We start from the raw sequence: 27447 nt of genomic DNA on the forward strand, positions 1-27447 counted from the left end.
TGTAAGCCTCTAGCCTATTAGGTCTCTTGTCAGCTCTCTGAGGATTGCAGCTGGGTGGGGCTGGCCTCAGGCACAGGAGCACCCAATTGTTTCAGGTTTTCGAAGGTGGAGCAAACCTCCTATGTGGGTCTTTGAGAAGTACAAGTCTTCTGTGGCTGAGAAGCCCTGCCGCCCACAGGTCCACACACACAGTCAACACAGTCCTGCCCCGTGTGAGCGCCCCGACCTCCCCAAGCGGACCCAGTCTCTCCACGGCGGGAGCCCCACACACTCTGCCACCGCCCCACACTCTCCACCCGCTCCTTGTGCACACCCTGCCCCGCTCAAGTCAGCTGAGTTGCCAGGCTGCAGAGAATCCAGTCACCAATCTATGCAGGCCCACACGTTGCCTGAGGGCTTGTTGTTGGGTGGGGCTAGTCTCTAGGGTGGGCTGCCTGCCCTGGCTGAGCTGGATTAAATAGGTGCTCTAGCGGGTGGAGCAGACCCTGGGCCAGCAGGTCTCAGGGAGAACTCCAATGGCGTCTGTGTCAGCACGCTCACACCAGGCCACAACAATGGCCGCTGCCAATGTCCCAGTCCCTGGAGAGGTCTCACCCCTCACCGAGATGCACTCAGGGCCTATTAGGTGAGTCTCTTGTCACCGAAGCACTGTGCACCTTTCTTTCTGGTGATTTTAGGATGCTTTCTGGAACGGGTGAGTTTGTGCACGGGCCCTTTAAGAGCCAGTTTTAGTTTCTTTGTGAACCGGGTTTTCTGGGGGTGCTACCCAATGCTTTAGTAGCAGGCAAAGTCAGATATTATGCTGCTGGTCTCGATTGTGCTGGGTCCACAAAATGCCCCCAGCGGGGGCGCTCCCCGGCTCAGGGCCCCGCGCCTCCAGGGAGGCTGCGTACCTGTGAGCTGCTCCCGGCGGCCGTGAAGCTGGCGGCTTGTGAAGGCGGCGTTTTTCCTCTCCAGAAGGGAGTCTCTGCCTCTTCTACCCCAGTTAGGATTGTCCGTTGTTGCAGGAGTTCCTCTTATCCAGTTTTCAGTTCTGTCTCAGGGGTAATTTTTCCACGAGTAGTTGTAAATTGGCTGTGTCCACGGGAGGAGGTGAGTTCAGAGTCTGCCTACGCCGCCATCTTGACCTGATTCGTTCTTTTTTATATCTTCCATTTCTTTGTTGACATTCTCACTGAGTTCATCTATTCTTCTCCCCAGATCAGTGAGCATCCTTAACACTCTTTATTTGTACTCTCTGTCGTGTAGGTTGCTCATTTCTGTTTCACTTACTTCCTTTTCTGGGGTTTGGCCTGTTTCCTTACTTGGAATGTATTCCTTTGCCTCCTCATTTTGCCTCTTTCCCTGTGCTTGTGTCTATGTATTAGGTAGGTCAGCTACATCTCCTGCTCTTGGATAGGTGACCTTATGTAAGTGATGGCTTAGGAGGCCTGTAGTGTGCTTCCCTCAGTTCTCAATGTTCCAGGGGTGACCCCCATATGGGCTACGTGTGTCCTTCTGTTGTGGCCTGTTTTCTCTCCCTCTAGGTGCCGAGGGATGCCGAGTTATGCTCCTGGCCAGCTGTTGTAATGCTCAGCTGCTTGTAGTTGTTGTGGGCCCTTCAGTCTCTTTATCTGGTGTGAGGAGCCCCAGCACAGTTGGCTGCAAGTTCTAATACCACATTTGTGTTGCAGTATTTCTTTTAAGTGAGTAGGCCCCCAGCATGGCAGGTGGTTAGGCTCAGGGGCTTACAGTTACTATAAGCCTCCAGCCTTTAGGTCTCTTGTCAGTTCTCTGAGGATTGCAGCTGGGTGGGGCTGGCTTCAGGCACAGGAGCACCCCATTGTTTCAGGCTTTGGAAGGTGGTGCAAACCCCTTGTGCTTTGAGAAGCACAAGTCTTCTGCAGCTGACAAGCCCTGCTGCCCACAGGTCCACACACACAGTCAACACAGTCCTGCCCCGTGCTCGCCCCGACCTCCCAAAGCTGGCCCAGTCTCTCCACGGAGGGAGCCCCACACACTCCACCACTGTCCCACACTCTCCAACTGCTCCTTGTGCACGCCCTGCCTCACTGAAGTAGGCTCAATTGCCAGGCTGCAGAGAATCCAATCACCAATCTATGCAGGCCCACAAGTTGCCTGAGGGTTTATTGTTGGGTGGGGCCAGTCTCTAGGGGAGCTGCCTGCCCTGGCAGAGCTGGATTAAATTGGTGTTCTAGCGGCAGGGGTAGACCATGGGCTAGGAGGCCTCAGGGAGATCTCCAATGGCGTCTATGTCAGCACGCCCACACCAGGCCACAACAATGGCCACCGCCAATGTCCCAGTCCCTGGAGAGGTCTCACCTCTCACCTAGATGCACTCAGGGCCTATCAGGTGAGTCTCTTTTCGCCAAAGCACTGTGCACCTTTCTTTCTGGTGATTTTAGTTTGCTTTCTGAAATGGGTGAGTTTGCGCATGGGCCCTTTAAGAGCTGGTTTTAATTTCTTTGTGAACCAGCTTTTCCAGGGGTATTCCCCAATGCCTGATAGCAGGCAAAGTCCGATATTATGCCACTCGTCTCGATTGTGCTGGGTCCACAAAATGCCCACAGCGGGGGTGCTTCCTGGCTCAGGGCCCCACGCCTCCAGGGAGGGCTGCGTACATTTGGGCTGCTCCCGGGTGGCTGTGAGGCACTGTGGCTTGTGAAGGCGACGTTTTTCCTCTCCAGAAGGGAGTTTCTGCCTCTTCTACCTCAGTTAGGATTGTCTGTTGTTGCAGGAGTTCCTCTTATCCAGTTTTCAGTTCTGTCTCAGGGGTAATTTTTCCACGAGTAGTTGTAAATTGGCTGTGTCTGCGGGAGGAGGAGAGTTCAGAGTCTGCCTACACCACCATCTTGACTTCCCTTCACTAAGATTTTCTAAACAGCTTTATTGAATTATAGTTGATATACACTAAGCTGCACATATTCACAGTGTTCAATTTTTTAGTTTTGATATATTTGTATACCTATGAAACCATCAAGACAATGAACACTTCGATTACACCCCAAAAGTTTTATCATAATTACCCCCCATTGTAATCCCTCCTTTCCATGCCTCCCAATCTACTGAGCAACCACTGCTCCAGTCACAGTACATTAGTTTTCATTTTCCATAATTCTATATAAAAAGAATCACAAAGTATAAGATTCATTCCTGTTGTAATAAGTATCAGTAGTTCATTCATTTTTAAAGCTCGGTAGTATTCCACTGCTTGTTTGCCCATTCCCCAGTTGAAGGACATTTGGCTTGTTGCCAGCTTTTGTCTATTGCAAATAAAACTGGCAAAAAACTCATGTACAAGTCATTAAATGGATATGTTACCATGTTTCTTAAGTAAAAACTTGAGTTTGTTTACTGTTTAAAAAACCCTGCCAAACTGTTTTTGAAAATGGTTACATCATTTAAATTCTCATTAAGACTGTATGAGAGTTCCGGTTCCTCAACATTCTCAACATGTGGTGTAGTCCTTTGTAATTTTAGATGTTCTAATGGGTATGTAATCGCATTTCATTGTGGATCTAATTTGCATTTCCTTATGGACTAATGATATTGAGAATCTTTCCGTGTGCTTATTTGCCATCCTGTACACTCTTTGGAGAAGTGTCTGTACAAATTTCTTGCTTGTTTTTTGAGTAAGGTTGCTTGCTTTCTTATTATTGATTTTTGAGAATTTTTTATAAATTTTGAATACAAGTGTGTTATCAGATACACGATTTGCAAGTCTTTTCTCCCAGTCTGTGGCTTGTCTTTCATTCTTTTGTGACTTTTCAAGAGCAGAACTTTTTAATTTTGATGATATCCAATTTATCAAATTGTTGTTTTCTGACTCATGCTTTTGACATTGTATCTAGGAAATCTTTGCCTAATCTAAGCATATGAGGATTTTCTCCTCTGCTTTTTGATAAAGTTTTGTAGTTTTAGGTTTTAGATTTATGTCTATGATCCATTTTGAGTTAACTTTTGCGTATGATGTAAGGATTGAAATTCATCTTACTGCATTTGGATAGCCAATTGTTCCAGTGCCAGTTGTTAAACACATTATGTTCTTTATCAAACATCAGTCATCCATATATGTACTGGTTATGCTAATACAACACTGTCTTCATAATATTATGCAGCTTTATAAAAAAAATCTTGAAATATGATAATGTAGATCCTCCAACTTGTTCATTGTTTTCACACTTGTTTTGGCTATTCTAGACCTTTTGCATTTCCATTTAAATTTTAAAATCAATTTGCAATTTCTATCAAAAAATGTCTACTGGCATATTGACTTGGTTGCACTGAATTTATAAATCGATGTGGGGAGCATTTACATCTTAACAATAATGTTTTCTAACCCAAAGACAGTATATCTCTCCAATTATTTAAGTCTTTAATTTCTGTCAGCAATACTGTGTAGTTTAGAGTGTATAGAAATTTCACATTTTTGGTCAGATTTATCCCTAAATATTACATATAATTTTCATACTATTAAATGGAATTTGTCTTTTCAATTTCAATTTCGGATTTTTTGTTACTTGATTTTTGTATGTTGATCTCATATCCTGCAACCTTGCTAAACTTAATTATTAGTTCTCATATTTTTTTTGTAGATTCTATCAGATATCCTACACAGACAATCATGTCATCTGCAAATAAAGACTGTTTGGCTTTTTTCCTTTTCAATATAGATGCCTTTTATTTCTTTTTCTTGCTCAATTGCACTGGATTGTATCTCCAGTACAATGGTAAATATAAATGGTGAAAGTGGACATTCTTGTCTTGCTCTTGATCTTAGTAAGAAAGCATTCAAAGTTAAGTATGATTTTAGCTGCAAGTTTTTCATAGGTGCCCTTTACATACCCAGTTTGCTGAGAGTTTTATTTTGTGAAAGACTTTTTTACATCTAACAAGTTGATTGAATTATTTTTTCTAAGTGTTTTAATATAACAAGCTATGTTAATTGACTTTTGAGTGTTAAACTAATCTTACATTCCTGGGATAAACCCTGCTTGGTCATGACATATTATCCTTTATATATTGCTGGATTTCATTTGCTAACATTTTATTTAGATTTTTGCATATATACTTGTGAAAGATATCCATATGTAATTTTCTTTCCTTTTCATGTATTCTTTTTGTTTTGATATCAAGATGTATTGGCTTCATGTTGGAAAGTAATCACAACTCTTTATTTTCTAGAAACGTTTATTTAGAATTGGTATTTTTTTCCCTTAAATATTTGTTAGAATTTATCAGTGAAGCCAATAGGGCTTGGAATTCTCATTGTGGAAAGATTTTTATTAACAATAATATATATTTACAAGTGGGCTTTTGTAATTCGTCTCTCAGGGAATTTGTCCTTTTTACATAATTATCAATTTATCGGTAAAGAGTTTTCATATTTCCTTATTATCCTTTTAAGTCTGTAGAATTTACAGTGATTCCCATTCTTAATATTGGCAATTTGTGTCTTTCTTTTTCTGATCAGTCTGGCGTTAGTTTTATCCATTTTATTTGTAGTCTCAAAGAACCAGTTTCTGGTTTCATTTGTTTTCTCTATTTTTCTGTTCTTTATTTTATTGATTCCTGCTTTGATCTTTATTATGTCCTATCTTCTACTTTCTTTGGGTTGAATTTTCTCTTCTTTTTCTTGTTTCTTAAAGTAATTGATGTTATTTATTTGAGACCTTTCTTCTTTTCTAGTGTTTAATGCTAGAAATTCCCCCTTAAGGACTGTTATAGCAACATCCCACAAATTTTGATGCATTGTATTTTCATTTTCATTCATTCTTAAATATTTTCTGATTTCCTTTTGATTTCTTCTTTGACCATTGAATCATTAAAAGTGTGCTATTTAGTTTCCAAATATTTGAAGTTTTCCAGAGATATTTCTGTTATTGATTTCTAATTTCATTTCATTGTGATCAGAGAAGATATTTTGTATGATTTGAATTACTTTTAATTTGTTGAGAATTTTTATATGTTCAAAAATATTATCTGTCTTAGGAAAAGTTCTGTATACACTTGAAAAGAATGTATGTTCTGTTGTTATTGGATGAAGTGTTCTATAAATGTTGATCAGGTTAAGTTGATAATGTTCAATTCTGTATTCTTACTGATTTTCTGCCTATTTGTTCTATCAATTATTGAGAGACATTGACATCTTCTACTATGATTGTGGATTTTCTATTTCTCTTTGCAGTTCTATAAGTTTTTGCTTCAGGGATTTTGAAGCTCCAATGTTAATTTCATAAACATTTAGGATTGATATATACTCTTGATAAATGGACCATTTACCATCATGAAATGATTTTCTTTACACCTAGAAATATTTTTGGCTCTGAAATCCATTTTTGCTGATTTATTTATTTATTTATTTGTTTATTGTGGTAACATTGGTTTATAACATTCTATAAATTTCAGGTGTACATCATTATACTTCTATTTCTGCATGGATTACATCATGTTCTCATGTTCACCACACAAATACTAATTACAATCCATCACCACAAACATGTGCCTATCCCTTTTGCCCTCCTCCCTCCCCCCTTCCCCTCTGGTAACCACCAAGCCAATCTCTGTCTCTATGTGTTTGTCTGTTGTTGTTATTATCTACTACTTAATGAGTGAGATCATATGGTATGTCACATTCTTCCTCTGACTTATTTCTCTTTGCATAATACCCTTAATGTCCATCCATGTTGTCACGAATGGCTGGAATTCATCGTTTCTTATGGCTGAGTAGTATTCCATTGTGTATATATACCATATCTTCTTTATCCATTCAACCCGTGATAGGCACTTATGTTGCTTCCAAGTCTTGGCTGTTGTGAATAACGCTGCAATGAACAGAGAGGTGCATGTATCTTTATGCATTGGTGTTTTCACATTCTTTGGATAAATACCCAGCAGTGGAATAGCTGGATCGTATCGTAGTTCTATCCTTAATTTTTTGAGGAGTCTCCATACTGTTTCCCATAGTGGCTGCACCAGTTTGCACTTACGCCCGTCAGAATGGCTATAATCAACAAGACAGGAAACAAGGGTTGGAGAGGAAGTGGAGAGAAGGGAACTCGCACACACTTTTGCTAATTTTAATATGGCCAGTATGGCTTTCTTTTAATTGGTGTTAGCATGGCATATCTTTTTCCATCCTTTTACTTTTAGTCTATTTTTTGACTTTATTTAGGCATCATACAGTTGAATTTTACTTTTCAATCCAGTCTGCCAATTTCTGCCTTTTAATTGGGTGTGCTTAGACTACTTACATTTGATGTAATTATAGATACAGTTGGGTCCAAATCTATTACCTTGCTCTTTGTTTTCTGTTTTTCCCATCTATTCTTTGTTCCTTTTTCATCTCTTTATGGCTTCTTTTGGATTAAGTGAATATTTTTTACAATTCCACTTTACTTAGTTAGCTTATTAGCTGTAACTCTTTGTTTTGTTATTTTAGTGGCTGTTTTAGTTTTATAGTAGTTAGCTCGTCATAGTCTACCTTCAAAAGACATTTCACCACTTTACATATAGTACATAAACTTTATAACAATACTCTTCCATTTCTCTTCTCACCCTTTGTGTTACTATTGTCATACATTTTCCTTTTACATATGTTATAAACTCCACACTACATAGCTATTATTCTTGTTTAAACAACTGGCTTTTAAAAATACTTAAATAATGATAAAAATTATATATTTACTTATGTAGTTACTGTTTCTGGTGCTCTTCACTCCTTGTGTTGATCTATATTTCCATCTAATATCATTTTTTTCTGTCTGAAAGACTTTCTTTACCATTTCTTGTGGCATGGGTCTACTGGTGATGAATTATTTCAGCTTGTAAAGATGAAAAACATCTTTATTTCTTCTTAGTTTTTGAAAGATATTTTTGCTGGTTAAAGAAATTTAAGTTGGAAGTGTCTTTTTCTTTCAGTATTCAATAATGTTGCTCCACTGTCTTCTTGCATGCATGTTTCTGACAAGAAATCTGTTGTGCTGTCTTTGTTCCTCTGTACGTAAGAGTCTTTTTTCTCCTCTGGCTGCTTTTAAAATTTTCTCTTTATCACTGGACTTGGACAGTTTATTGTGATATGCCCATTACAGTGTTATCCATGTTTCTTGTGTATGAGGTTTGTTGACCTTTTTGGATCTGTGGCTTTATAATTTTCGCTGTTTCAAAATTTTTAAGCATTATTTCTTCAAATGTCCACTGTTTTTTGGAAGACTTTAATCACACATGTATAAGGCTGCTTGAAGTTCTCCCATGGCTCACTGATGCTCTTTTTATTTTCTTTAATTTTTTTTCTCACTCTGTGTTTCATTTTGGGCAGTTTCTAGTACTATATCTTCAAATTTACTAATCTTTTTTTCTGCAATGTCTAATCTGCTATTAATCCCATTCAGTGTATTTTTTTAAAATATTATTTGTTGTAGTTTTCATCTCTGGAAGTCAAATTTGGGTCTTTTCTTAAATATATTTCTTGCCTCTACATAGCTTTTTGACCATACAGAAAATATTTACCATAACCTTTTTTTTTTTTTTTTTTTTGGTTAGGAAGATTGTCCCTGAGCTAACATCTGTGCCCATCTTCCTCTATTTTGTATGTGGGATGCCGCCACAGCACGGCTTGAAGAGCAGTGTGTAGGTTTGTGCCTGGGATCCAGACCTGAGAACCCTGAGCTGCAGAAGTGGAGTGCATGAACTTAACCACTATGCTACCAGGCTGGCCCCAGTATCATAATTGTTTTAATGTTCTAGTCTGCAAATTCTAGCAGCGTTATCCATTCTGGTTTGATTTCAATTGATTAGTTTTTCCCCTCATTGTGAGTTGAATTTTTCTACTTTTTCCGTATTAGGTAATGTTTTATTCAATTCCAGACATTCTGAATTGAACCTTGCTGGGTTTAAAATTTTTTTTTATTCCTTTAAACATTCTTAAGCTTTAGTCTAGGATACTATTATGTTGCTAGGAAACAATTTGACACTTTGGGGCTTGCCTATAAGATTTGTTAATGGGGTCAGAGCAGCATTTAGTCTAGGGCTAATTATTCCCCATCCCTGTGCTAAGACTATTCTGCATACTCTACCCAATTCCTCATGAATTGTAGGTTTTTCCATGTTGGATGAAGGGAAAAGTCTCTCTTCCTGGTCCTGTATAAGTACTGGGCAGTGTTAACTCTAATCCTTTCATCATCCTTTCCCCAGGATCAGATAGTTTCCTCATATACATGTACTGATCAGTACTCAACTAAATACTCAAAGGGAACCCTCTGCAGATGTCCAGTGTGCTTGTCTCTCTCACTCCCTATCTATCTAAATATGCATGTGTAGATTGTTTCACATATTTTGTCTGCTTTTCAGCTGTTTCAGATGGGAGAGTAAATACACTTTCTTTTTCTTCATCTTTAGTGGAAGCAGAAATTTCTTGCTCCCTACAGTTTTTATCTTTATAATTTTGCACTAGTCTATTATTTCCACTTCCCTGCTATTTTTTTTCAATTAGGCTTTTCTTATACTTTCAGTAGATTTTTGAATAGCATTCTACTTTCTCTGCATTTACTCTTGCTGTCATTTCTATTTTCTCCCCTGCCTCCAATCATCCTCAATATGGCCACCACGGTAAGACATGTAAAACACAAAATATCTTCTCTATATTCCTATTTTTAAAATCATTTAATGTTATTGCTTGTCTATAATATAAAGTTTACATTCTTTAGCATGGTACATTATGTTCTTTATCATGTAGTCTTTGTTTACCTCTGCAACAATAACAACATTATCCACAACATTTACCACAATAACAAAAAATAGATATTATCGAGTGCCTACCATTTGGTAGGGACTGGTGGGTGTCTTGTTGAAAAAGAAGACACAGTTTGTATCCTTGGCATATTAAGACAAACAATAGATAATTATAAAAAGCATGAGTTACAATCTTCAAAGTACCAGTTACCATGAGTGTATATTTTCTGGAATAATTAAAGTTTAGAGTTATTTTTCCTGGTGAAGTGGTGTTTAACTGAGACATAAAATGTATATGAGTAAGAGTTAGCTCAGTGAAAGACAGTGGTGAGGAACAATGTGTATAAGAAATTTGGCATGTCCAAAAAATGGAAAGCCAGTGCACCATTGTTGACTGCATTATAGTGAATGTCTCCTTGGAAGACTGGAAGTGCTTCTTTAATTCCCCAATTCTGGCCCACTACTAACACCCAACAATATTTATGCCATAATGAACTATCACATTTCCATGTTTTTACATGCCTATATTCTTTTGTATGTGTTGCTTGTTATGCTTTAAATCCCTTTATTTATTTATTTATTTTCATTTTGGCAAAGTCCTTCTCATATTTTAGGACACAATTTAAGCATCTTCTCACAAAAAAGAGTTTTCTGATTGTCCCTTCCTGTCTCCCAGTTGACATGACCACTTCTTTCTTGATTTTTCACCCTATGCTGAACTTAAGTTCATTATTGCTGCATTGTGGATCTCTCTTGCTTGAATTTGAGGTATTTAGAGCTAAAATTATGTCTTGTGAATTTTTATTTCACCATTTATAGAATCTGTAATAGTCATGGCTAGCTTTATTGCTGTTCTCCATGCCATTAAGAAAGAAATACAAGTGCTGTCTACAATCTACACAAAATTATTTATTAGACACATTTGACTATGGAAATAATATTAAAAGTGTTATACAATAAAACATTATTTAATTATGTTTTGCCTATTTTACTTTAGTTTTTGACTTAATTTAACTGCATAACAATTGTTATTTTTATTTCTATTAGTCCAAGCAAAGTGCAGAAATTTAAAATATTCAGTTCAACAACAACAATATATGAGTAAATATTTCCCCTTAATTTTTGTAAATCCATAGTGAATATTTCCTAATCTCCTTTGGTTGTTTCATGTCCCGTATTGAAGAAAATATAAGTATGAAAGGGAACTTCACTCTTTTAATGACTTCCCTTTTTTGGTTGACTCCACCTCCATTACGTAACCTTTCTGTTTTTTTCCGGAGGTGAGATGTTTTTAGAATTCTTAGTGGTTCTCTTCTTTGGGAGAACATTTCTAGGGAATAATACAACGAGATATAGGAATCATAAAACTTTGGAACGGACAAACTCAGAATGGTGCTACATGAAAACTCTGGATCTGCTGGTAAAAGCTTCTCATTTATCCTTTAATGGAGTATAGCATTATTCTGACACTCAGTGGATCTGATTTAATAGTGATTGGCATCAGAAGAGCGAGAAATGGGAAGAGGGCATTAAGCTTATATGGCAGTATCTTTTATCTGCCATAGACTCAAAATTGAAAATGTGAGATAAGAATTAGTTTTGGCAGCAATTTTGTAAAACTGCTGAAATGAAATTAAGGAAGGAACTGAAATTAACTGAACTGTATTAAGTATGAAAACAATAGTTGTTAGAAAAGATAGAATATGTAGGAATGAATATTAATTGAAATTTGATTACCTAGAGGAAATTTAGAATAACATCTCTGTGTGTTGAAATCTACTTTGTGATTTATGTGGACATGTTAAACTCATTTAGCATCTTTACTTTTTATTAAATTTTTCAAGCTTTTTTACTGATGAATAACATACCACATGAAAGTAGAAGTCCTAAGTGCACAGTTCAGTGACTTATCCTGAAGTGAGTGCTCCTGTGTGGCTACCATAGCATTTTTACTTTTAAATTAGTGTTGGGTTAGAGTATGAAAGAGAAATGAAAGTGATAGCTTTAAAGAGTGTTTTATGCTATATCTGGAGATAGGATCCAATATTGGGGTTTTTCCAAAAAAAACACTGTCAGTGTATTCCATCAGTGTTTTGTTCGCCTACTATTTAGCTGGCCGTACCAGGTACTAGTAAAACTATGGTGAACACGATAGAATAACCCATTCCCTCATGGAATTTACCATCTAACAGTGTGGATCAGGTGGGCTCAGAGATAGGGCCATCAGTAGTTGAATAGTGCTTTGTGCCCCCAGGAAGAACTGCCTATTTCTAAGTTTCATTGATGCATTTTCAATCTTCCAGGTTTTAAGTTCTGCTCTTGCAATTTTTTTCCTTCCATTACTTTCTTCTACGTACTCACCCCTACGTTGCCTATAAAAACGAACATTTTCAAAGCTATTTCACTATACTGTCCTGGTATGAATTTTTCCCTGCCTACCTTGCCATTTAGAAGGAAGGAATTTCTGTCTTCGTTTGACCTTCTTTGTGAATCTCAAACCTCTGAAACCTGTCTTCTCCAAAGTGTCTTTTTGGGAAGACTATATTTTTGTCCTCTTTCTTTTTTTCACAGACTTTAGCAGATGTTTTGTCCACTTGAGTTCCTTCCCTATTGCTGTGGTCTCAGTTCTCAGTGCCTGTTTGATCACCAGTTCTCTTGGTGAGTACTATGTCAAATATACTTGCAGCCGTAGCCACTCAGACAAGAATCATTGAAAAGCAAATAATTCTCCTGAGGGCTAAATAGCATCTAAAATCATGCTACATGGTTTCAAATGGTTAGATATTAAACGCATAAAATAAGAACCTAACCATGAGACAAAAAAAAATGAACAAAATATCAGCACAGTTCCCTCAAAAGTAAACTCTTACAGGGAAAAAAATGCATTTTACTCAAAGAGTTGAAATAATGTCTAACTAAAAAATAGGGAGAAACTGAAGAATTATTAAGATGAAAGGGAATTTTAGGAACACTTTAACAAATTCAAATACCAATAATTTATCTAAAAATGTATTGAAGGAGGCCAGATAAATATCAGTGGGAACACAGGTTCCTACATTAGCTAAAATAATCACCAGGCGGTAGCTGAGATATTTGAGAAGGGTGGGGGGACAGGGGATTATTTTATGGTAGAAGGTAATAGAAAATATTTCCATCTCATTTTCCATTTAAGTAGATAAGTTTCAGTTAGATTTCAACTAGTATTTAAAAAATTCATGGTATTTTACATATATGTGTGAAATGTGTGTTAAATTTCTTATAACTGCTCTTTTCTTCCTCACCTCCTGCCTTCTTTCTATTGACTTTAAGATTTTGGAGAAACTTATGTACATCATCCTTATAAAATTTTGTAATATCTTATTTAAATAGTAAACTTTATAATGAATACCAGCCATAAAATAGAGATATCATATAGTATTGTGTTGCTTATCTTTGCCAGCTTTATGTCATTACTTACTTTGAAGCCTGTGATACTGATGTTTGTACTTGAATTCCTATGAAATAGCATTCTTCTACTGAACCATGGATGGGTCTAGGAATGTTTCTGAAATCTGGCTTTGAAAAATAAAGTGGTCTAAAGAATGATAATTCTCTGCTTGCTCTTTGGATCTTGACCGATTGCTGCCTTTACCCATTGTTGCAGGAGGAACAGACAAGGAGCTGAGACTAACAGCTGGCAAAGACAAGTGTACTGGGAGAGTGGAGGTGAAAATCCAGGAGGAGTGGGGAACTGTGTGTAATAATGGCTGGGACATGGATGAGGTCTCTGTGATTTGTAGGCAGCTAGGATGTCCAACTGTTATCAAAGCCCCTGGATGGGCTAATTCTAGTGCAGGCTCGGGACGCATTTGGATGGATCATGTTTCTTGTCGAGGGAATGAATCAGCTCTCTGGGATTGCAAACATGATGGATGGGGAAAGCATAACTGCACTCATCAACAGGATGCTGGAGTAACCTGTTCAGGTAAGACTTGCTAAGTCAAAGCCTCAACATAAAATGTTTTGTGGGAAAAAATATTTAGATGGGTTAAAAATGAAAAGGAGCCAGTTTTCTGTAAGTAATTTAGTCCACAAATAAAATTACCCAATCCCTTGCTGAAAGACCAGAAAACACATGACAAAGTCTATATTAAAAAAAAAAAATCAAGAGATTCTGAACACTAACAATCAATGAGGAAGTGACTAGCTTCACTTTTATATTTAGTAATCCTACTATAAGCTCCAATTCCTACATAAAAATATCATGATATCTAGGTTAATTCTTTGTTCCCTTTCCCAGTAACATGTTGCTTTCATACATTGACTCATAAATCATGAGCTTTTTGTCCATTAACTGATAATCAACTTACTGAATTAAGAAATAAATATTCCTAACACTAATCTGTCTTTGTTGGAGGAAGGCTGTTTTGCAAAGTATAATTGTTTTTTCCACTGTACAATGCTAATCATTTCATTTACATGGTAGCTTTAATTTTATGAGACATTTCATAAGTCTTAATTCAGTAGATCTTACCATAACTCAGAAAGTTATGTGTCAGACCTTTCTGCTGAAAAATCCCAAAGTCATGTTTCTGACCCAATTCTGATTCCCGGGCTTGCCATTTCTCCTTGGTCATTTCATTGGCTTTTATGCAACTCTCTCACCTCCCAGCCTCTCTCTTAGAAACCATCTCTTCCATAGGACTGATTTTAGACAGGACTAATCTCTAGCTAAGCATTGTGGTATAATAGGAGGGACACAGTGAATTTATTAAAGTGTTCCTAAAATTCCCTTTCATCTCAACAATTCTGCAGTTTCTCCTTATTTTCTAGTATCTAGAAAAATGCTGGACTAAATTCCAGCCTAACCACTCATTAATGCAATTATTTTGAGCAAGTTGTTAAATCTTTCTAAACTTCAGTTTCTGAGGACTCAGTAATATAACACGTGTAAAACTACTGGTACACTGTCTGGTATGTAATAGGTGTTAAAAATTAATATTCGTTTCCTCATGGCTCACTGCTTCTCATTACCTTGACAACTCAGTTCTCTTGTTCCTTCTCTTCCTCTTCTTCCTCCTCCTCCTCCTCCTTCTTCCTCTTCTTCCTGTCTTTTATTGTTAATCATTATGAAGGAAAAGACAGGGAATAAGAATAGTAACGTCTACATTAAACGACAGCAAAGTTAAAAATCACAATAAATCGTGCCAGGCTCTTGCTATAATTATTGCTGTGTATAGAGTTGACTCTTGAAGCTAAGACATGAGTGTTGTACTTTTAACTCTTGTTTTCTGTTTTTTATACCAAAGGATGGAGTTGATAAAACTTGCTTTTTGAAGTTTATACACTTAAAGCTCTAACTGGTGCATAATAATAGGAAGGGATGCATAGCTACTCCAGGACTCACTAGTTTCTTGAGGTTTCAGAGTCAGCATTTCTGAGATTCTCCACCCTGATTAATGTTCAATCCTCAGAACCTCAACCTCTTGGGAGATTTTATTATTATCATAAGCACTGGGGCAACATAGCATAATAGTAAAGAGAATAGACTCTAGTGCTAGACTGCTTTTTTCCCTCATATCCTGGCTCTACTGTTTTCTAGGTGTTTGATCCTGTGCCAATTGTTCAACCTCAGTTTGCTTATCTGTGAAGTAGGGATAGTGGTAATAACACATAATACTTAATGCTGTTGTGAAGACTTAAGAAGACAGCTTATGTGGTACACTTGGAACAGCATATGCATATTTTGATTGAGAGCTCTTATTATTATTATTATTGTTCATAATTAAAAATCTTAAGTGGAAGTCTTTGCCTGGAGTTTTGAGCTTTTAAAATTGCATTACTATTTCAAAAAAAGCTTCTAAACATTTTGTTCAACCACAAACAGTTTTTGTTTTTTGGGTGTCCCAAAATTTCATCCTAAATCTCCTTTTCTCAGATATTTTAGTCCTCATAGAAAATTTAAGGGATGGGGTATAGAGAGAATTTTCTTTACGAAAAAGTTGTTCTTTGCTAAAAATGGTGCCAGATGCTTTGGGGAGGGAATAAAAAATCTTTGATTCAAATAGGAAATTGTTAAGAAAGGAATTATTTTGACTGAGTTTTTTCCTCAACTTTTAATAATTTGATATACCATAGGGTGCTTTTGCAAACTATTATGCGTACTTATGCATTTTTATTTTTTGCTTTTTCCTGTTTTCTAATTTCAAATTCAACCTCAGGCAATTATTCATACTCCTAACTATCTGTAATAAAGATTAAAATAAAGATTTTAAATGTTAAACAAATGACCAATTTGTTATTTTTACTACTTTGTTGTATGCACCAATTTTATTTTTCTCTAGTTTTTAAACTAAATAGTTTGAGACAAATTTATCTATTTCTACATAAAAGAGTGTTTACTTTGTGTTAGTAATGAAAGAAAACAAAACAAAGTAAATTTTAATCTGTAAAACATTTCCCTTGGTAAGTAGATGTAGATGAAAGTCCTAATTGTTAGCTTGTTTTTAAACGATTAAAATTTTCCAATATGTGAAGATGGACAACATCCAAAATGAGGCACCATTTTTAAGGGCAGCATCAAATCTCAAGTGTCCGGAGGAATCTTATCTTCTAAAATCACTTCAGAATGAATAACGCTTGCAAACTCTGGTCTTTTCTCTGCTCTAGATGGATCCAGTTTGGAGATGAGGCTGAGGAATGGAGGACACAGGTGTTCAGGAAGAATAGAGGTCAAATTCCAAGGACAATGGGGAACAATATGTGATGATAACTTTAGCTTGGATCATGCTTCTGTGGTTTGTAAACAACTTGATTGTGGAAGTGCTGTCAGTTTCTCTGGTTCAGCTAATTTTGGAGAAGGTTCTGGACCAATCTGGTTTGATGATCTTGTATGCAATGGAACTGAGTCAGCTCTCTGGAACTGCAAACACGAAGGATGGGGAAAGCATAACTGTGATCATGCTGAGGATGTTGGAGTGATTTGCTTAGGTAAGGACTGATCTGGGTTCACTCTGTTCCCCATGAGAGGACAGAAGAAAGGGGGTAAGAATCTTAAAATGCTGAAATCAAAAACATAATAAAGTCTGCTTCCTTTATCACTTTACTATTACCTAATTTCAGGTTTCAGTTCTGATACCTGTGGAGATTTTACCTCAACTGAAATAGGATAAATAGGTTAGGGAGGAAGGAGGAACAGTGAAATTGAGGTCGAAGTCATGAGGATAGAAGGAGGTGTTTAGAGAATAGTCCAGTCCCTCCCCTAAAAAAAGGAAAAAGAAAAAGAGCTTAACTAGCAAATTTTGCTTTCTAGATGAGTTTTAAAAGCAAATCACTCCCCTTATCCTCCACCTACAAAAGTCTCTTCTTTAGCCCCATTAATCCGCCCCTTCCCAAACTATTAGTTCAAATTCACAGATTCAAATGATTAAAAAAAATTTTTGGTTTCCTGTTGAAACCTTATTTATGCTAGTGCTATGGTACAAGGAAGCACTATGTCTGTCTAGAGACGAAATTTCAAGTTCCCTGCTTGATTAGGGGGATGGGGACTACGGATTTGTGTGTGCAGGGAGGCTACTCTCGTTTTTCTGCTTGAGTTCTTGGTTTAAAGAAGACTCAGTATGTCTCAGACTCCATGGAACATTTAGGAAAATATAGTTAGAGTAAAAATGTCCCTGTATTTACCAGGTTTTTTTTTCTTTTTTTTTTTTTTTTTGCAAATGAAGGAAACTCAATTCAAACTACCTTTAAAATAAGACAATAGTGACTCAGAAACTGGGAAATCCAGAAGGTACAGTTAGCTTCATATGTGGCTCATGTGGGAGATCAAGATTTGTCCACCCTGAAATATATGTCTTTACCTTATTGTTTTCTCTGACAGACATTTGACCTCCCCCACTAACTGCCTAAAGAATTTGACATGGAAGATCTGTTCCAGGAAGGAGTTACTATCTGATGGCTGTAATATAATGTAAAATAGATGTTACAATAGGAAAGGCACCAATAAGCCCATCTTATCAAAAATTCTATCTCTCTGGCCACATTCTCTAGATCGCCCTGAAAGGAGTTGCCAGACAAACATTTACATTTATAAGGGAAATCTCCATTTGTAAAGGTATCTCCCTCTCTGTATTGGGAAGAGGGGGTATGACCTCATTTCTAGAAACTTATCAATGTGGAAGGTGAGGCCTTAAATCTGCATAATAACCTTACCCTTGTTTACTGTGCTTTAGTGGTAATCTCCTGTAACTGACTCCCCCCACCCCCAACATCTTCCTTTGTCTTTAGCTGAAGATGGTATTTAAGACAAGAATTTCTGCTATTGTGTTGAGAAACTCAGTGTCCCTAGTTTCTCCCATGTATATATATTATTAAACTTGGTATTATTTTCTCCTGCTAACCTGTCTTGTTAATTATTTGGCCAGCCATAAGAACCTTAACGGAAAGAGCAGAGGGGGATTCTCCCTCTTCCCCCACACTGGACTCAAGCACTTAAACAATGTTATCAGAGTTTTGGCTCTTTGTCTGTTTCTTGAGTTGGCTTTTTTCTTGTAGAACAACATGGCCATTGATAGTCTGAACCACAAAGAATGGGATTCCTACAGAAAAGATGGATTTCATTAGCTGAAGAAAGTGAAAGGGATTTGGGGTAGAAAAAACATGGCATGTACCTTTCATTTTCCTTTACCCATCAAAATCTTTCTAGGTCCCCGATCAGCACTTGTCTTCTCCATGTGTTTTATACATGTTGAGGAATCACGATAAACAGTATCACAGCAACAAAAACTAAAACTGCAAGAGGAAAAAAACAATTTGTTTATTACAGGATATTACTCAGAATCAAGTTCTGTTCTTTGAAGAATACTGATTGAGGGAAGGTGAAAATAGTAATAGGGAGGTCCCTTTTCTCTTTTCTTTGCTTTTAAACTAAGGAAGTGGTCACAAAGGGGCAAGGTATATAATACAAACCAGGTCGTATAGATAGGTAATGCAGTCAGAGGCAAAAGTGTGTGTTGAGTATTGAGGCAAACTGGAGTGTGTGGGTACCACCTAAACATGCGGAAATATATATTTAACAACAAAAGCTCAGTGGTCAAACAAGCAAATTTCTAGATAAAATTCAGCCTCTGAACCTCCTGTTAGGAACTCTTCCTATAGCACATGCTCTCCTTACTGAAAAGTCCTGTCTTCTTGCCTGATCCTCTCCTCCATCTTTGATTTTAAGTGGTAGTATGTTACTGCTCTCTCTGTGTCTACTTATATCGCCCATTTTTTCCTTAACTCTTCTCAGGTACAGCTATTTAGGGTCCCCGTCTTCTTGTTGTTTCTTTATCACTGACTTGTTTTGTTTGTCTCTTACAGAAGGAGCAGATCTGAACCTGAGAGTGGTGGATGGAGTCACTGAATGTTCGGGAAGATTAGAAGTGAAATTCCAAGGAGAATGGGGGACAGTTTGTGATGACGGCTGGGATAGTAGTGATGCTGCTGTGGCATGTAAGCAACTGGGATGTCCAACTGACGTCACTGCCATTGGTCGAGTTAATGCCAGTGAGGGAACTGGACGCATTTGGCTTGACAGTGTTGCCTGCCAAGGACATGAATCTGCTCTCTGGAAGTGTAAACACAATGAATGGGGAAAGCATTATTGCAATCACAAAGAAGATGCTGGTGTGATGTGTTCTGGTAAGTTAAAACGAAACAAAAAGAAAAATGGAGAGGGAAGGACCTGCGGTCTTTGGGAGTAAGGATAGGTATGAGGTGTGAGAGATACAAATATCTATTCATATTCTTGTTAGGAATTCTTTTACAGTTGTGAGGTCTTTTTAACACATTGTTTACTTGACTAGTTTGGAGTGTTGTCTGACTCTACTTTCTGTAATAATTTTTCATATTGCTGTTAGGGACCACACTTCGAATTCTAAATCCACTTGGAGCTCTGAGAGACAAAATGTTATAGGGCTGGGCTGGCCTGGGGGTGTAGTGGTTAAGTTTGCGCTCTCCACTCCGGCAGCCCAGGGTTCCCGGGGTTCAGATCCTGGGCGCGGACCTACACACTGCACATCAAGCCATGCTGGGGCAGGCATCCCACATATAAAATAGAGGAAGATGGGCACAGGTGTTAGCATAGGGCCAATTTTCTTAAACAACAACAACAAAAGTTTATTAACCCTTGAAACTATAATCCCATTTATAACTAAATTTATGGTCCACACCGGCTGTTAAAAAAGCCAGGATATGGGTAAGCCACAATTTCCAGTGTCTCAGTATCTGGGAAGGAGCAAGATAAAAAAAATATCCTTTGGGACCTAACTTCCTTATGTATTCATGGCCTAAGTTTATGTTTCTTTTGCAGATGGATCAGATCTGGAACTGAGACTTATAGGTGGAGGCAGCCGCTGTGCTGGGGCAGTGGAGGTGGAAATTCAGAAACTGTTTGGGAAAGTGTGTGACAGAAGCTGGGGACTGAAAGAAGCTGATGTGGTTTGCAGGCAGCTGGGATGTGGATCTGCACTCAAAACATCCTATCAAATTTATTCCAAAATTAAGACAACAAACACTTGGCTATTTTCAGGCAGCTGTGATGGAAACGAAACTTCTTTTTGGGACTGCAAGAATTGGCAATGGGGTGGACTTACCTGTGATCCCTATGCAGAAGCCAAAATTACCTGCTCAGGTAAGACTTTCAATCAATGTGTTAAGAAGTTGAATTCCAAGAGCATAAATTTCCAATAATATCCTCGAAATGGATGAGAAACATTGATCCCTATGACTAGATCTTTCTCAAAAAAACAGAAAATATCTATTCCATTGTGAGAGTGTCAGATAAATTTGTAATTCATTTTGTGCCTTGGACATAGGTGTTTGTTTTTCGCTCATTTTAACGTTTGAGTAATTTTTAAATACGTGGAAATGTGAAAGATTAAGGAGGATTAAAATTTTTAAGGTAAAACTTAAATATGTCTTTCATGGGAATGTGACCAAATGATTTAAAAAATAACTGTTGGATAAACTGGCATGACTGAATCTTAGGCTCCCTCTATCTTACTACAAAAGACATTTCTTCTTTCTGAACATTTTTGTGTATTTCACTACAACCCCTTTAAAAAGCTCAAAAGTGAGCTGTGAGTTGGCTAGTTTGTGGATAATCTCTGGTATTTTATGCTAATAGCACTTATACAAATGCTAACTTCGTTGAAAAGTGATGCCTTTTCAACAACGGTAAGTTAATCTATTGACATAACTACTGGTATGGTGAAAAGGAAGACAGAGAGAAAAATGTAAGAGCAAGACCATTAACCATCTGGAGAGCTAGTCATAGGGGGGAAACTCATGTGCTGCCTGTCCACGAACCAACGGGCCGCCCTAGACACATCCTGACCCAGGCGTGCTCCTAGGTTCATTCCCTGATATTACAAATTGTGTCTACCTCTGGTTACATAGAAATTATCCTCTGATTGAAAAAAGACACTCTTTTAAGATATAAATTTCAATTGTTTTTATATATACATTTGTTTTTTAATCTTTCTTCTTTTTTTTTGTTTAAAGAGATTTTTTTGATTAGGCAATATACTCACATGGTTTAAACTTCAAAATATGAAAGTGTAAACTCTTCCTCCATTACTGTTTCTAGCTATCCAGTTCTACTCCCCATAGACAACTTATGTGGTTGGAGTATTTACATGTTCTTCAAGAGATATTTCACATAAATACAAGAAAATACAAACAAATCCATATATAGGTTTCACCCCATTTATTATCCAAATGGTGGCATATTATATAAACTCTTCTGTACCTTGAATATTTACTTAGTAAAATATCTTGACCATAATTTCATATCAGTCTTTAAAGAGCTTTCTGAAATTACTTCTGTATCCATGATATTTCTCTTCTTATCATTTATTATTGTGTGCATTTATTTATGCTTTTAACTTATTAGATAAAATTAGCTATTAACTTAGCTTTTTTTTCCTTAAAGAACTAACATTGGGATTTTTTAGGATTAATACTATCTTTGTTTTCTAATTCATTAAGATTTGTTTTTCTTTCTATTAATTCACTTCTGAAAGCCTAAAGTTTGGTTTCTTTTTTTCTCTTATCTTCTTGAGTTGGATGCTTAATTAATTTTGATTCTTCCTGATTTATTAATATAAATATTTGAGGTTATAGGTTTTCCACTGAGTGTGCCAGTAGCTATATCGTCTAATTGCTGAAATGATGCTGTGTGAATCTGGGACATAGATCTTCCTGTGACTGTTACATGGTCATTGTGAATTGCTCTTTTTAGTATTATAAAGTTTCCATCTTTTTATAGTTGAGTGATTTTTATTCTGAATCAAACTTGTCTGATATTAATATCACTACTATGGCTTATTTATTTTCTATTTTCTTATTTTCAACCTCTATGAGTCATTCTGTTTTAGGTGCATCACTTGTGCTCATCATAGAATTGGGATTTATTTTAAAAAGCACTCTGATTAAATTACTTTTTGAGATGAGAGATATAGTTGACCTTGACTTAGTCATATTAGTCATTATGTTATCCTATTATGTATACATAATATTTATTCTCATGTATTATGCTACAACTAAAAATATTTTTCACTAATATGGCCTCTTTGGGGACTTTGCATGTGTTTGGGCATACTTCTATGTCTGATATTTTCTTCTAAATTTAGAAAGGTTTGTATATTTTCCTATGAATCGTCTTTTGTATTAGTTAACACTAAGTTCAGCTGAATTTGAAAGAAAATCGAAGAATTGTTGAAGAAAAAGTTTATTTTTTTCTCATTTAAAATAAGTCAAATAGATAAGCAGTTTAAAGCTGTTTTGGTGGCTCTCTGGTTACCAAGAAACACCTAGAGTTGTTTTTCTGCAGTAATTATCAAATCCTACTGGATGAGAATGATGAGTTGCCCTGCAACTGAGTTCGTTCCTTGGTAAGCCAATCTGATAGACCAGGCTCTACCTTCTGAGAAATTGTCCTCTGTCTGTTGTCCTTCATGGGCCCAGGTGTTGTTCTCAGGGCAGTTCTTCGTAGTGAGTTGTTCTCCATAGTCTGACCTGAGTTCAGTTTGGAGAGTATACCCACACCTTTCACGACCCACTTTCTGATGATACTGGTGTAGGGACCCTTGGATGGCTCTAAGGGTTGAGTAATCATTGGCTGATGTCAGCTGCCATCAAAGTCAGCAAAACAATTCTCTGTAAGCTTAGTAGGTTTCTAGGCTATTTGTTTTAATTGAATGCCATGTGAAAGTAACCACAGTCAAAGAATATATTTACATACTTTGATCTATGCTGTGACCAGCCCCTTCCTCTTAATTTATTGGCCACTGCCCTAAAGTCATTTGAAACCATGAGTTTGGGAGGAAAGACAAGACCTAAATCCTGTCTTTGCAGGTAGGCTCATTGTCTTTGTATATAGAGCATCAATTTTATTTTCTGCTAAAGCTGCAGTTTTATCACCACCTCAATTTGGGGAACAGGACACTTAGGGTATTTTTTTTTTCAATCCTGCAAGTTTCAAATTATAGGATTCATAATTAACTACATATAGTAGCTGCAGGCAGAGCATGCCTCCCTTACAAAACTGGTAGTTTTCCTTCCGTTTCTTCTTGCAGTCTGGCTACTTCTAGTCTGAGTTTCTCTCTTGCTTGTAAGCGCTAAAAGTGGCAAGAAGGCTTCATGTCATGCCAACATTATGATTTCTTTTTCCAGTTTTTGATACTTTTCCCAATGTTCTCCAATTTTTCACCTTTAGTGAGCACACTCACTAAAGTGTTTTCTTTTCAAGGTTTTCTTCTCAAGGTGACATTTGTCCAGCTATCTTACCATGAATAACAAGACTCATTAGCTTTCCAGCCAAAAATATCTGAGTCATTAATATATTTTACCCACCAATTCCACTTAACCACATCCAAAATTAAGTTTTGTTACTAAAGTACCTCACTTATGGTAATACATTCAGAATTATTTAGAATTCTTTTCAGCTGCCTATAACAGAAATCCCAAATAGTGTAAGTTTGCAACTTAAGGTGCGCCCCTTTCTTTACAGAACTATATTTTTGTTTGCTATTTGTCATGTGTGCCCTTTGCCTTCTTTTGTAAACTCTTTTGTTATATTTCTGTAGCTTTTGGAAGCTCTTTCACTTATTTTGGGGCCTAGGTTTTAGGTCTCTCCTTGTTTTGCTGGAAACAGAGTTTGTAATTTTGTTTCTTGACTTACTTGATACTTTCAGAAGATTTCCAGGAAAAAATTATAGAAATACTGTCTCTGTGCCTGGCAAATTCAAACCACAAATTCCATAATCTATTTAAATTCTTAGACTTTTATAGAGCACAAGGCTTTATGGCTGAAAATGGCCAGAAAAACTCAATAAAGTGGGAAGACTAGAAAGATAAAACAATTTATCTCTGATGTGCAGTTTAGACAAACCAGACAGAAAGAGGTCTAAGAAATTGTATTCTTTAAATGCTATTTCCCACATTATTTACTTGAGAAATTCCTCATCTTTTTTTTTTTCAAAACTCAGTTCAGATTTATGCTGTTCTCTATAGTTTTCCTACAAAGCCCCAAACAGAACTGATGACTTCTTCATTTGTTAGTTTTATATCTAACATATATTTCTAGTTTTGGACTCATCATTATTTTAAACACGTATATCTTCTACTAAACTGTGTGTTCTTGGGGGAAAGAGCAAGTAATGAGAAATTGAGCAGCCTTGAAAAGAAGTAGCCTTTTCCCAGGTGCATAAGGCTGAGAAATATATTAAAAACAGAGAGAAAAGTTTCTGCAGAGGCACAGAAGCATGAAAAAGCATAGTATTCCCAGGCATCTTTAGGCTGGAGCATCAAGTATGATTGGTAGAATAATAGATAGTTAAGGCTGTTAAGGTAACATCATAGAGCATTTTAAAGTATGTTAAGAAATTAGCATTTATCATCTTTCCTTAGTTTTAATAGATAGGTGATATTGGGGAATCTACCAAAGCTCTCTGTGCTGTAATTTCCTCAAAAGAAAAATAGTGGTAATAGTAATACCTACCTCACAGGAATTACACAGGAAGTGATCAATACATGTTAGCTACTGTGGTTATGACCGTTGTTGGCAGTATTATCTATCTTCACTGATAGACTGAACTCTGTGACAGAATTTTTAGCCTCCCCAAATGCCTAAAACATTATAGGTACTTAATAATATTTGTTTAAAGGATAAATTATTGTATAAACAATAAAGAAACATTGAATTACCTCAACTACAAAGAAATTGTGAAAATATTTGAAATTTAATAATATATTTGTGGTCATGGCACAGATTTATTGGAAAGAAGACTTAGAAACAAGAATACCACTTAGAAAGCTATTGCAAAGGTTTACATGCCATATGATAACAAATTACATTAAAGCAGTAGCAATAAATATGGACAAACATTGGTGGTTTTTCACATGTGCAATGATTGTGAGGGTCAAGATTCTAGGCTGGAATATACTGCTGGGCTTCAAATCCTGGCCCTTCACTAACATGCGTGTGACCTTAGCAAATTACTACATTTCTCTATGTTTCAATTTCCTTGTCTGTAAAATCAGAATGATATTAATAATTATCCCTTTAGGCATTTGTGAGAATTAAATGAAGTAATGCTTGTTCAATACTTAGCAAAATGCCATGTATATAATAGGTGCGCACTTAATGTTCACTACTATCATTATTATTGCCGTTATTCCTGGTGAGATAAAGAAGTGTTTCAATTTCAGGTGATTCTAATTTGATCTGGATATCATTAATTGAATAAAGAACACAGTGGTCTTACCAGTACAATAATTCATTCAATTTTGAACACCTTCAGTTCCAGGTGTACAAGTAGATATGTTTATGAATATAAATGTAAAGAGAAACGTATAGATAAAAACATACTTATTGGCAGTTAAGAGAAGAAGTCCATTGAGAAGATGAGAAAGTTGAGGATAGAACCTTGGTCAGGGAATAGATGATAAAGCACTGTCAGGCAAGAAGGAGTAAAGAGGAGAAAGAAGTGTCTCCTGTATCAAGTGTAACAGACATAAAAGGGAAGAAGAGGTCTGATGTTCATTTTGAAACAGGAAATATATCGAAAAACTTTACATAGAACCGTTTGAAAAGGTTGGAGCAGACCGCGGATTGCAGTGGTTGGAGGATTGAGTATAGGGCTAAAAGAGAGAGTGGATACAAGTTATCTGTGGTCTTCAATGTTATGACTAGTGTAAGCAAAATACTGAAAACAAAGAGTTATCATGCCTCCAGGGATGGTTGGTCCCAGGAGGCAAAGTTCCAGGGTTCTCAGATAAATTGGTCCAATGAGGAATGGAGAGATCTATAAATTGCTTTGCCCAACTCTAGGCAGAAAATCCAAGAGGAATGAGTGTGGAAAATCACTAAACACCCTCGCTTCCCTTTCTCACTCTTCACTCCCTTCCTAACCCCCATCATGAAGGAAAATCTGGAAATTACGTTACCTTTCACTGAAATATTATTATCTTTCAGCCCACAGGGAACCCAGACTGGTTGGAGGGGACATTCCCTGCTCTGGTCGTGTTGAAGTGAAACATGGCGACACATGGGGCTCCATCTGTGATTCTGACTTCTCTCTGGAAGCTGCTCATGTGCTGTGCAGGGAATTACAATGTGGCACAGTCGTCTCTATCCTGGGGGGAGCTCATTTTGGAGAAGGAAATGGACAGATCTGGGCTGAAGAATTCCAGTGTGAGGGGCACGAGTCCCATCTTTCACTCTGCCCGGTAGCACCCCGCCCAGAGGGGACCTGTAGCCACAGCCGGGACGTTGGAGTAGTCTGCTCAAGTGAGACCCAAAGAACATGTTTAATTTGTTCCCATACTGTGAAGAGGATGGGGTTAGGTAGTCACAGACATCTTTTTTAAAGCCCTATCTCCTTCCAGGATACACAGAAATCCGCTTGATGAATGGCAAGTCTGCATGTGAGGGAAGAGTGGAGCTCAAGATTCTTGGGACCTGGGGATCCCTCTGCAATTCTCACTGGGACATGGAAGATGCCCATGTTTTTTGCCAGCAGCTTAAATGTGGAGTTGCCCTTTCTACCCAAGGAGGAGCACATTTTGGGAAAGGAAGTGGTCAGGTCTGGAGGCACATGTTTCACTGCACTGGGACTGAGAAGCACATGGGAGATTGTCCTGTAACTGTTCTGGGTGCATCGCTATGTTCTGCAGGGCAAGTGGCCTCTGTAATCTGCTCAGGTAAGAGGATAAAGGGCAGCCAATGATGAGCCTCTCCCATGGTGTTGTGCCTTAAGAGCAGCTGTACCTATAGAGATGTAGAACGAAAGTAAAAAGGATGATCTATTTATGGGATCACGAGAAGTGTGCCAGAATATTAACCTCATTTGTCTTTTTAGAGAGAAAGTCAGCTTAATTTTCTTGGACCTTGGGTTACCTAGTGTTTACCATGTGCCAACTCTTCTTAGAGTACCTGGTTCGTTCCCAGCCTGGTTGACCCATCCACCTTCCTCTCTCTCTAAAGCTATGTTTGTCTTCAGCTCATCTAGCTAATGTTCCATCTCACCCCTCTTCCTCACCCTAACTTTTTGTATCTTGTATGACTAGTAGTTTGGTGTTTGCAGGAAACCAGAGTCATACGCTATCTCCATGCAATTCATCATCTCCAGACCCAACAAGCTCTACCATTTCAGAAGAAAGTGCTGTTGCCTGCATAGGTAAGAATCAGTGACC

The 27447-nt window shown here is 37.3% G+C and overlaps 1 protein-coding gene across 5 annotated transcripts in view; it reads left to right on the plus strand.

The window, feature by feature from the left end:
- The first annotated feature begins 477 nt into the window (after nt 1-477).
- Nucleotides 478-27447, plus strand: part of CD163 (CD163 molecule) — a 36291-nt gene continuing 9321 nt past the window's right edge. For 2 of the 5 annotated variants that reach the window (XR_015555009.1, XM_087442802.1), the window contains exons 1-9: nt 478-625; nt 12301-12387; nt 13373-13693; nt 16378-16698; nt 19069-19389; nt 20060-20380; nt 26228-26542; nt 26641-26955; nt 27339-27431. Coding sequence is in view for 4 of the 5 variants with exons in the window: in XM_087442802.1 (XP_087298928.1) it covers nt 568-625; nt 12301-12387; nt 13373-13693; nt 16378-16698; nt 19069-19389; nt 20060-20380; nt 26228-26542; nt 26641-26955; nt 27339-27431 (2152 nt within the window). In the remaining variant the exon portion in view is untranslated. Of the gene's footprint in view, nt 626-2248; nt 2354-11040; nt 11150-12300; nt 12388-13372; nt 13694-16377; nt 16699-19068; nt 19390-20059; nt 20381-26227; nt 26543-26640; nt 26956-27338; nt 27432-27447 lie in introns of those variants that run through there. The other 3 variants (XM_087442803.1, XM_087442804.1, XM_087442805.1) reach the window with 3 other exon arrangements.

Source organism: Ceratotherium simum, chromosome 17 (assembly GCF_057802395.1).
Source record: "Ceratotherium simum simum isolate JZ-2026a chromosome 17, ASM5780239v1, whole genome shotgun sequence".
Taxonomy (NCBI): Eukaryota; Metazoa; Chordata; class Mammalia; order Perissodactyla; family Rhinocerotidae; genus Ceratotherium; species Ceratotherium simum.